Source organism: Pelmatolapia mariae, linkage group LG22 (assembly GCF_036321145.2).
Source record: "Pelmatolapia mariae isolate MD_Pm_ZW linkage group LG22, Pm_UMD_F_2, whole genome shotgun sequence".
Taxonomy (NCBI): domain Eukaryota; kingdom Metazoa; phylum Chordata; class Actinopteri; order Cichliformes; family Cichlidae; genus Pelmatolapia; species Pelmatolapia mariae.
In genome coordinates, this window is record NC_086245.2 from 9,149,483 (window position 1) to 9,161,847 (window position 12,365).

The 12,365-nt window shown below is 40.7% G+C and overlaps 1 protein-coding gene across 1 annotated transcript in view; it reads right to left on the minus strand.

Annotated features, from left to right (window-relative positions):
* Positions 1 to 780: 780 nt before the first annotated feature.
* The window catches only part of nfatc1 (nuclear factor of activated T cells 1), a 47,743-nt gene continuing 36,158 nt past the window's right edge, over positions 781 to 12,365 (minus strand). Inside the window, exon 10 of the mRNA XM_065470481.1 lies at positions 781 to 3,696. Within this exon, the coding sequence (XP_065326553.1) occupies positions 3,641 to 3,696 (56 nt within the window). The 3' untranslated portion in view covers positions 781 to 3,640. The remainder of the gene's footprint in view (positions 3,697 to 12,365) is intronic.

Below are 12,365 nucleotides of genomic sequence, written 5' to 3' on the forward strand. Positions count from 1 at the left end.
TAACTCTGAGCCAGCAAGCGAGACATTTATCCTGAAGGCTTTTGTGACTCCTTGCATGCAAAAAGTGACACCACCTTCTTACAGCAGCTTTAACGACACTGGTAAAAGGATCACAGCGTGTGTCTGGCCTTAATCAAGAAGTCACAAAAGAAGCCAACATAAGAGGACAGGAAAGGTGGAGATGCAACTTCTGCTCTGCAGAAATACAGCAAAACAGGGACAAATGCGGGAAACACATGCAGAACTTCAAGGTTTCCTACCACTGCTATGAATCCACAAATTGACAATTGAAGTCGAGTTAGAATTGATAATTATAAATGACAGTTATGAAAAGTTTTCTAAAAAAGATATAGCAGTGAGGGCAGCATTTAATGGTTGCAATGATTATACACGGTTATCTAATGAATCCCAACAGCTGGCTGTTATGTTTTCATATCTTTGGTAAAAGAGGAGAGGATATTGTGTGCTGTGAAACCTAAAATAACACACTCTCTATGCTCTTTAAACATTAATTGAGGATTAATAATAAATGTATTTATGCCAGATATTATAAATTCTGAACAGATCTGTAGTTCAAAGTTCAGTATAACAAACTTATTACGAGGGAACTTTTGGTCCATTACCATTACCATATTACCACTATGTAAATTAATTATTTCTTTTAGTCTTTTTTCTAACCTAAGGCGATGAGACAAATTGCCGCCTTTGTTGTGACAACACACATAATGTACATATAAAACTGCTGATTTCATTCCTACAGTAAAACTGAGACAACGCAGATCAAAGAGATGAAGGCATATTTATTGACAAGTACACAAAATATGACAAAGGAGAGTTATGAGTTACTGACAAAGAGTAACCTTCTCCTCTGAAACATTTCAGTATGGCTTCTCTCATGCTCTTCAGTTACACAGATTAAGACTCATAAATACATATAAAACTGGGAACAAGTGTGCGAGCGCTGACAAATTAGCAGGTAAACCACATTATGCAGTATGTAATCGTCTAAAACAAGCTGTATGATAAACGTGAATAAACGTTGAGCTCATGCTAAGAGAATAAATATGAAAATACAAAAACAAAAACGTGTGTATATTCGTATTGCTGTTCACCGCTGCAAAGTAATCTTTGGATTAGAGATATGACGGTGAATGTTTACATTCTCTCAGAGATTAATGCTACCTGCATGTTGCATAGCTTCCAGGGAGTAATAAAAGTCAAGCTTCCTCAAAACTGAGATGATTTTTTTAAAAAGTCGAACCAGTATTACTGCAGCTAACAGTTTATTTGTTACTTTTCAAGTCTGTATGTATTCTTTTTTTTATTAAAAATGACTAAAAAAGGTGTAAAAAGCAGTTAACGGCTGGGTTGGGGGAACATCTGAACATTTTTTAGAAATGACTTGTCAACTTAATGCAGTGGCTGAGCCAGACAAGTTTATGGGGTGGCCAGGCTGAAACCATTATTTACACAGGGGTGCCAAAGTAACAGATGACTATTTATTTTTCCAGCTTAGCATTTTTTTTATGTCACTTATCATTTGCTTATGCAGGCATGTAGTAGCACATTATGAGGGCTCATTTAACACTCAGTTACAAGTAGAAAGTCTTATGCTGCTAAATTGAAGCTAAAGTTCATAAGATAATTACAATTTCAACTGATGGATGAGCTGTTAAAATGGTCATGGTGTTTACAAAAAAAGTTCTGCTAGAAAAATAGAGGTTACTAAATGTAACTCCAGTTCTGTGATTATTTGCATCCCTCTTAAACAAGCTGAGAGCCATTCAAAGAGAAGTATTCCACTTCCTATTAATGCTATTGCACAAAAACTGGATTTCAGCCGGGCTTGCAACAGATAGTCATCACTGATTAGGATTCAGTGGATGGCTAAGATAATTATTTATACAAGCTTTCTAGACAAAACCCCCATTTTTACTTTGCTTTTTGCTGATACAGTACCGATAATGGATGAAAGTATTGGGACACAGCTCTCAATCGTTCAGGTGTTTTCAGTCTCATTGCCACAGGTGTATAAAATTAAGCACCTAGCCATGCAGTCTGCCTTTGCAAACATTCGTGAATAATGCGTTGTTCTAAAGAGCTCACTGAATTTGAGTGTGGTACTATAAGGGGATGCCACTCTTACAAACAAGTCAGTTGCTTTCTTCCCTCCACGATCAACTATAAGTGTTATTACTGCAAAGCGGAGGTGTGTCAGACCACGTGAAGCTACAGAGCAGGTTTGCCGTGCATTCTGGGTACAAGTCGCCAATGCATAACTGCAGAGCTCCAAACCTCCTCTCACATTAACAGCACAAAAACTGTGTACCAGGAGTTTCGTGGTGTGGGTTTTAATGGCTGAGCAGCTCCTGTAAGTGTAATGTGTAGGTCCAGTGCTTTTGTGCATAAGGTGTATGCCCAAATTGAAATAAAATGACACTCATGCTAATTTTGCCCAAAACACTAGCCATTTGCTAGTTGTCTGTTAAGGATTTAAGTCAGGACACCGCTGCTGCCAACTTCATGGCTTGAAATAAATACAGCAGTTGCCATAATGTGCCAAATAGTGCTGACACACAGAAAGGTATTTAACTACAACATACAAACTGAACTACATCTATAGTCTGTCAGGAAAAGCTTTACCCCGCAAACTTTCATTTTTGGGATATGGCTTCAGTTCATCCTGGACTATGATGCTAGAGACATTTTTTTTTTTATAGTTTTTCGAAGTCCTGGTTGGCTTCACCTTTGGCTGTCCTTGGCTCCACCCCTGCATTAATGTAACATTGACAGGAAATGCCACTAGTTTAGTGGATAAGTGCTTGTTGTTGGTTCTCTGCAAGCAAATTATGTCTGAACAGTATGATGATGGGGAAAAACCCAACTTTCCATTTCCAAAATGAAAGGCTGAACTCCAGACAGACATCACAGTATAACAGACAACATAGTTTGCTGACTACATGCAAGTTACACTGCATGTACTCTATCTTCTTGCATTCGCCATAATCCCTTAATTGTCACTTTTGCCCACAGTATCCACTGTTCAGGAAAATGTAAGTTAAGTTGCCCCTAAAATATATTTAATTTGAAATTTTGAGGTTGAATATGTGAAGCCAAGGCCATGTCTTTTTGCTTCCAGTCAAAAAGGCACTTGTCTTTTAAATGGTTTCTCTGTAAAGCCAGATATGCAAACTGGAGCACTACACATCCAAATTTATATACAAATGACACAACTCATGGGCGCTGACTCATTTACAAACCGCAGCCATACAAACAAAAACCCCAAAACAACAAAAAAAACCCAAAGAAAACAACAACAACAAAGCAAATCTTGGTCCTCTAAAAGCACACTTTCTTGTAAAGGCTGGAAATGGCAGGTTTGGTTGCTACATACTTAACTTACATGTCAGTCATGTAATCTATACCTTGGATAGTTTCTATGTAACGTTATTATATATGAAAAACAAGGCACACGTTGGACCCTGGTCATCTGGACAATACATTTAGAATTGTTCTCCTTGCGTTTCCTTTTGCTGCTTCCTGCATGCCTTAGTCCAAACATGTGGAGCATAATGTCAAATTCATTTGGTGCTTCCCTTTTTAAAAAAAATTTCCTGTCACTTTTGGTGGTGACGGGAAACTACGCGTGGCTGTGGACGGAGATGCTCGACAGGTCGTTCCTGATGATCTCGTTTACTGCAAAAGGAAAAGAGAGAAAAGGACGATCAGTACTTCAGGTTTCCTCCAAAATACCTAAAAAGGCCCGTTCTAAGTCTCTTTTTCACTTCTTATTCAGTCCGAACTTGAAACATTGATGCAATGTTTTTTTCTGTCACTTTTCAGTTCTTTTCACAGTTTTGTCTCAGAGTGTTTTCATCAAAGTGGGCAGTGTGTCACCTTTATGCACACAGTGTTAATTTGGCAGGGTTACTGCTCCTGAAGGGAATTATTCTGAACCTGAACCTAACAAAGAGGTTATAGTGCATTGATTTAACCAGCAAATAAAAACCAAGAAAAACAGTTGGTGCAGTAAAGTTCAGCACAAAAATGTCGACTGATAAACATTCATGATAAAACCTGATAAAGTCTTTAAAACACACGGATTAATTAATTGCCGCACTCAGTGCATCAAGGATCACTGCCAAAGATCACCTCGTGATCATCTCACCAAACCTCCTCACGTGATGCCGTTAATGAGAGTGCAGCTCCATCTTAATGCACCAGTGAGGATTTGGACACATTTAAGTAAAATCCAACCTGAGCTTGTGCTTCTAAGACATGGCCAATCAAAATTTTATTAAGGCTTGATTACAAGTGTCCATCTGGGATTCCTCAGGTTCATTTTTATTGTTACTTTTGAATTTCTAATGTTCATTTAATTCTTGCAGCAAGTTTGCATAAGATGAGCCTGAAATTGTTTCAGCAATCACACAAAAACAAACACTGACATTTTATAACATCTAATACACACAGCGTTTTCATTCATCTCAATTCAAATTTATTTATATAGTGCCAAATCACACCAACAGCTTCCTAAAGGTGCTTTCTACTGCAACGTAAGAAGCTACGCAGTAATGGAGAAAACCCCCTACAACTAGACGATCTCCTTTAAGCAGCACTAGGAGACGCCTCTCAGGCTCAAAGGAGCACCTCCCCGAGCCTGGGTCTGCAGGAGGTTTTTTTCTGTTAGGAAGAAAATAAAGAGCATAGGGAGACAGGAAAAACACATGCAGCAGTGACATATAAACACCTGGGGAGCGAAAGGAGGATGAGGCGAGAGGAGAAGAAATGCTCAGTACATCACAGAGTATAACACGAAGCTCACCAGCAGTCTGAGCCTATAGGAGCAAAGCTTCAGGGTCACCTTTTCCAGCCCTATCTATAAGCTTTATGAAAAAAATGAAAATTTTAACAAAGTTTTCTTTTTTTAAAGTCTTGGTCTAACTTTGCCTGTTAGCTGTTGGGTTCATCAAATACATGCATTTTTAAAAATGATCCCCTTATAAGGATAACTAGAGAGCCCAGAAAAAGTAAATAGTAAAACTTTGCTTTTCTCATTGCACAAGGCTATTATACACTTGTTAGTACATCTATAAGGTGCTATTTCTGCCAGTGTGAGCAAAAATCCTCTGAGCCATACAGAACCTGTTATTTCCTCTGAGTCAGTCTGATAGAATCACTTTACACTGGAGGTCCCCAGGCATTTTTTATCAGGAGAGATGATGCAACATCCTGCTGCCTCCAGGTGCACTTGTTTATCTGTTTTTATCAGCTGTGTACAGATGGTGTGGCGTGTTCAAAGAGCAGCTACACAGTCTGAGTGACTGTAGCTGCTACACAAGAAAAACCTATACGTACATATGAATGCACCGACAACGGGGTGTCTCACAAATCTGTCATTTTTGGTTACTATAATTGATTGTGTTGTTTTTCGTCTGTCTTGATTTTTACTGTTCTTTAAACTGTGAATGTAAACACATTTATTACTTGGAAGTCAGTTTCTCGCTCATTAGTCTGCTGTTTACTGTTTAACCCAGTATCTAGGTTAAGCCCCCGTCCGCTCCCCTTTCATAATGATGAGAAATGTGAGAGGGGAAGGGGAACACCCCTGGATCTGGCCTCAAGAAACCAAGCCAGAGGGCTGAGAGAGGAATTCCCTCTGTCTGGCTGGTCAGAGCAGCCTGGAAACCTGAGCCCCCCCCCCCACACACACAATGGAAGATGTTTTTTTTTTTCTTTCTTAAAAACATCTATTTTCATTGCAGGCAACAGAGCAGCTCTTTCCTCAGTGACCCGGCACTGGCACGGACACTTCCTACCAGAAATACCCCGGACTTCCTATCGCAAAAATATAATGGGTTGCATGTGTTGCACAATGTCAGCATACACACCCACCCACACGCACACCAAAAAGGAATCAGTGTGCGTGGGAGGCTGTCATGGTGAAAAACAAAATAATAAAAGTGTGTCATAATCACCTAAATGTGTGGATGCAAAACTTTCGTACCAAAATGCCAAAATCATCTAAATTCTCACCGAAGCTGTTTACAATTACAGAGAGATACGTTACGCTCGTCTAGACATGAAGTAAATGTGCTTGGCTCGCTGACGGACTGCGATTAATAAAGGAACAATGAGATCTGTTTGGCATGTTTGATATCTACAGTACAGCAGCGGTAACTCCTGCTCGTACCACAGAAACACATGGACACACTGAAGCTATTATGCAAATATGAGGCTGAGATTCACAGCAATGTGTCCTCATAAGAAACAAAGTTGGGGAAAGGCAAGGAGGCAAGGAGGCAGGTGCTTTAAATCACTTCCTGTCGAAAAATCGGGGAGGACAAACCTCCCCGGCATTATTAAAACGTAAAATTAGAGGTAAAATCTTCACATTTCCTCTTCTTCTAGGTCTAAGGTATTTGATCTATTCTTTCACTTTTGTACCAAAATCATCTTGCAGACAATAACAGAAGAAACCTTTTAGGTTTTAGCTGCATGCTGATGAAGGGGGCTGAAATGATTTGCCAGTTAATGAATTAGCTGATCCATAAAAATGAAAATACACACACTTTATTAAGAACATCTGTTCTGCTGCTCATTAACACAAATAACTAATCAGCCAGTCAAACAGAGACTCAACTCAGTGCATTTAGGCGTGTGGTCAGGATGACCTGCTGAAGTTCAAATAATAAATCAAGGCATTTTTCTTCACTCAGAATATTGCTGACTACAACTTTTCAAATTTAAGGATTTTCTACTTATCCTTGAAAATTGAACCATTTGTCAGGCCTGCTTGGCATCGTGAAAATTATGACTACAGCAGCAATAATTTAAATCAGCGACATAGCTGAATATTGTGCAATAATAGCAGCACAGTTTTGGTGCTTAAACAACGTTGACAAGTTGATCACCTCAGCAAATGTAGGAAAAAGACTGGAAAATGAACCTGCAGCTAATCAACAGCTACTTTTATTCGTGCTTCATTTGAAATTCGTTGCAAAGCCTCTAATGTTTCATCATTGCAAACCGGCAGTGACTTCTTGTGCAGTGGCCTCCATCTTGCAGCTGAGGCCATGAAATCGTCTTGAAGGAGGCTTGACTTGGCTGCACGCAATTTAAACTCTCCAGAATTTAGCTTCAGGTTCTGTTGTTGTAACAGTAGAATCAGAACGGTCTGTTCTTGTGTGCATATGGTAAGGCGAGATGCTTTTGACGTGCGTCACCAGGACAGCGTACTGCCACCACTCATGCGAATGTGAGACCGGTGTTACCAGAAGACATACTTGAACCTGAAGAAATAAACTCCCAAACCTCATCTCCACCCTCCTACAGTCTGTCGCTCCACCGCCATGTGTGCTCTCCTGGCCCGACTGAACCGACTGACCTCCTCTCCTCTATTTGATCTGGCTTTGACCTTCTGTGCATCTGGAGGTGGAAGGATATAACAGCCGAGTTCAGGCCTCAGGGGCACGTTATTACACCGACTTCTCAACGCACACGTCGAGCCAGGCCGCCGGCTGTAAATTTAGGACATCAAGACATCGTCAGGCCTCCACATCATGTCATCACCTGTCCAGTAACTATCCAAATCATGGATGAATTATGCCGTGCAGATATTTTTCTTACGCATCATCATGCGCCACATCTGGCTCAATGGCTTTCACATGAGACTGAAACAGTAAAAAAGACATAATTCAGTTTATTCTGATATGAAACAAAGGAAGAGCAGGCAGTAAAAATTTATCTTTTGCCTCAGTGAGGCCACGGCATGTACTGTTTATGTGCCTGTTACCATGGCCTACTTTTCGTTGTGGTGTCACATTTGATGTGGAGGGTCTAATTGAAAGAAAAAATAAGGTCAATCTATCGATCTCTAAGTGTGTTTACAACAAAGCTCTAAAAATAGGCCCAGCACTAGTGTGACATCTGTGTCATGTGGGTCACATTGATTTGCTTAAGAGAGCTGAGCGACAGAGACGCTTCAAACAAGTCCACAAACACACAGAGACGCATAGTAACATCTGCCCTTATTTTATTTCACAAAAGGAAATAAATATGTGGTTTTGATCAAAACTTTGAGGGAAGTGAATTTGTTTTTACGCCATAATCTGGAAAGGGAGGTTGCTAAGCAAGATTTTTGTGGAAGAAATCAAAGAAATTGAATTGAAGCATTATAGTGGTTAATATATTTGATATGTTGGTCTATTAAAGATAGTATAGGCATATACTCATCAGTGCATTGACTGCGGGTTATATGCAGCAGTGTAGCTTAACAACGGGGCAGACAGGGTTACCGAGGGAAGCTCACGACAGTTTGTGAAATAAGTTTTCTCGGATGGAAAAGGTCAATTTGCTGCTCTGCATTGAAAGGAGGATTTCAAGTATCTTAGGGTTTTCTTTGTAAGGTGGGGGACACAAACTGATGGTTTGGTCACCTTTACCATTGTGGTAAAGGTGATCTGTGTTTATTCTTCCCTCACCTATGGCCTTAAACTGTGAATAGTGTACGACTAGACCCCAAGAGTGATTAAGGAGCAGCTGAAATGAGTGACTAATTCATTCATTCATTCACGAGGGGTTGTTCTCTAACAGAGTAAGTTGAGGTGGTTCAAGCATCTGACTAGGAGGAATCCTGGACGCCTCCTAGGTGAGATGTTTTGGGATTCTCCAACTAGGAGACGAGCCCAAGACAAATCCAGGACACGATGGACGGATTTTGTCTGCCAGCTGACTTTGAAAGGCCTCGATTTTCGCTGTAGCAGCTGAAGGAGGAGCCGTGGAGAGGAGCGTCTGGGTCCTAACAAATGCCAAAACATGCTCTGACTAACTGACAACAGCAGGCCCGGCTCGAGTGTCTAAAAAAAATATCAGCTGACATATTGATAGATCATTTTTAGGCTCCAAAAATCAATATAGGCACTAGCATCGGCCACAACTTGGAGTATTGGGCAGGCTCTAAAATAAACACAAGCTCTGTAGCTGCCTTGAGGCTTTCAGTCTTATCACATGTTCATTATCAGCAGATGCTGCTTTGGTTCAGTCGTCACTGAATTGCTCAAGTTTTCATTTTTCTAATTTTCACATGACAACAACTTAATCTTTTGATAAAGATCAGGAGTTTATTTTAAATAATAAATACTTTTACCGGCATGTTCATGCATCTAACTCTAACCCAAACTCAAAGATAATCATCAATATGAATATGATTTAACAGAAGATACTGAGGCAATCTTTATCAAGCGTTACATCTACTGTAGAGTGTGGATGTTGGGGTTTGATATGAAGTAATCCAGGAACTGGTTTCCTCTCCCATGGTGGCTGACTGCAGCTGGATCGGACTGATATAGCCTGGCTCTCCAACCAGGAAACCCCAAGGAACTCCCAAACAATTACCAGGACAGCGCTGTTTGCCTCATTAAAGGCTGGAAGCTGCCAACACGAACCAGCCTGTAATAATACAAGGCTACAGACGAGCCGATCCGGCAGCGAGATATCCAGCAGCCTCGCTGAATGAAGGGAATACGTCAGCTTGGAGAGTTGCGCTGATACAATGAGAGAAAAAAGCTGGGGGGCAGAAAACACCACGAACCCTCCCCCAGTTTACTGCCACGTCAAATCCAGGCCACAAGCCACAAGATGTTCTTGGCCCACATTATGAGGCTCCTACTGGGTTACTGCAAGTCAGTCCCACAGAGCGGTTCTGTAGTTCACCACAGATTCAGCCAAGTTTTTCTTTTAAACTCAGGTATTATTTAAAAATGTCTGAACAATAGATTACTGGAAACTTTTTATGTCTAAATAAAATAGAATTACAGAAAGGGAGAGGAAACCGTGATCTTGTATTTATAACCTTTGTCAAATTTTGGATGTCGACATTTTCTCCAAATGTTGTTAGTTCAAATGTGGAATCGTCTTTAGCCATGCCAGCAGCAGCCTCGGAGGACGCCAAAGCCGCTCTGTCGGTCTGTCCAGACTGAAATATCTCAAGAGCTCTTGGACAGATCGCCTGTAGATTTCTTGCAGGCAGTTATGGCCCTCGTAGGATGAGTCTAACAGACTCCGGTGACGGCCTAACTTTTTATCTAGTGTCACCGTGAGGTTGATATTTTTGTTTTTTAGTGAAAATGTCTCAGGAACGAGGAGATGGATGCTATCGGGGTAAATTTTAATAACATGTTGATCCAGCAAAGTCACAAAGATTCGTTTGTCTGGTATCTAAATCCAAGTATCTGTAAAACTAATAACATTCCTCTAAACCTCAGCTGCACTTTGCATTTAGTGCCGATCAATAAATGTTAGTTTGTCTCTGCACACGCTATGAGACAGAAAAAAGGTTGGATTCATCTTTCACTATAACTTAGGCAAAGGAGAGAAAAAGCAATTACAGCAGCAAATAGACTGCATTCATAGAGTGCTTTAACCTAAAAACTACACTCATCAAAGGACACATATGTAAATCCAGTGTCTTTTAAACTGTAGCTTCAATGCTTCTTCTGTCACACACACTGATTCCCTGCAACTTTTTATACCTTAAAGACCGCCTCTTCAAATACAACTGCCCTAGCAAATTCGTAAAGTAGTCTCTACATCTATTTTCACTCGTCTCCATCACCTCAGGCAGGTATTCAGTGCATAGAATCACCTGGTAATCTAATAAACTGTTTCTGGACTGCAGAAGGACACCAGGGCACCCACTCCACACGACGAGGAAAGGTGCAGTTTTGCAGGCGACAGTATTAACTGCTGCACCAAACTTTACATTTTAATTAAGATAAATCTTTACCCTAGGACTTTTCCACTGCATTACAACATATTTTGTGTGTGCTTTTTATTGAGTTTAATGATGCACCAGTAAATGAGCAATGAGTAACACATGGCAGATGTGAATATTGGTGAATAGAGTACAAACAAATAAAAAGAAAGCTAACAATTCCTTCTAAACATAATAAAATTTGTAAAACTGCCTTTTACTGTATAAAATCTGAGTGATTTAATAGAGTCAGGTATGACTCACAGATTTATTCCAAAATACTTTTCCTCTGATAGTCTAAATCTCTGGTCATCAATTGTACATTTCTGACATCTAACAAGCCACAACACGCCATAAAAAAGCATTTCATAATGCGCTGGCTCACATCGGGCTCAAATGCTTTGCTCGTGTTACCTCACCACTGACAAAAGTGTTGGACACACTACTGTGCAGTATAACGTATGGCTTTCGCCACCTCATCCAGACTCATTCTGAGCTAAAGGGAAGCATGCAAACCTCTCCAGTCAGCAAGTTTTATAGCAGTGTGGCAGACCTCCATCTCCCTCAGCAGCACCCTGCAGCCTATACTGTACCTTTGGCTCCAGACTACGCGAGTCAGACTTTCCACGAACAGACATGTTTGTGGCCTCTCGGGGGACGGTGTAAAAAAATGCGCAGCAGAGGGGGGTCCTGATGAATATTAGAGGCTGTGCAAACACGGATAATAAGACAAAAACAGTACCAGTGGAAGAGGGAGACGAAAACCACCTGTGCCACTTTCAGTTAAAAATGAAGCATACTGTGGCTGTTTAACAGGATAAGTGTTTAAATTTCTGTGAAATTAAATCAAATTGGGCAAAGACTACTCGTTATATAGTAAAAAAAAAATAAAATCTACCCGCAATCATATTTCAGAAAGGACTCTGTATGAGCAAAAAAGCCTCAGATATGGATGTCTGTGGTTTAACAAGCACGCTCGACATCACACCTGAGCGAGGCCGTAAAGCTGTATCAAACCATGCCAAAGGTTTAATGAAGTGAGAAGCCACAATAACGAAGGAATGTTTAGCAAAATTTCCCTCAATTTGCCAGCGAAAACACGTCTAACGAGGATGCCAACCCTTCAGGAATATCCATTATGGCTGTGATGGCGTAGTTAAATACTTTGATTTCATTAACTACACCTGGTTGGAACGTTAGAACCTGAAAAAAGCACATTAACAAATCAAATCTGGAGCTAAAGCCTGCCAAATATTACCGCAGACAGGGCAAAGAAGTGTTAATGTATTTATCCAGACTGTTCGGAGGAAGTGGCATGAGAACAGTCTGAGTGCCGCGATCTGAGGCCCAACAACAGCATCTCACTCTCCATCATCACAAAGCTCGGCCAGACGATTCAGCGGGGGCTCTGGTGATGGATCAAAGCTGCGCTGCTCCGTCTGCTGATAGCTGCTGGTTAGTGTTTCTTCATCTACTGAACTCTTTCCGCTGTGGACCTTACACACAGCCACAAACTGGGTTTTTTTCTGCCCCGAGGAAGATCACTTATCCAATTTATTTCCAATCACCACAATGCAGCGCACAAAGCCCCCAAAACCTCAGTGGTGAGCGC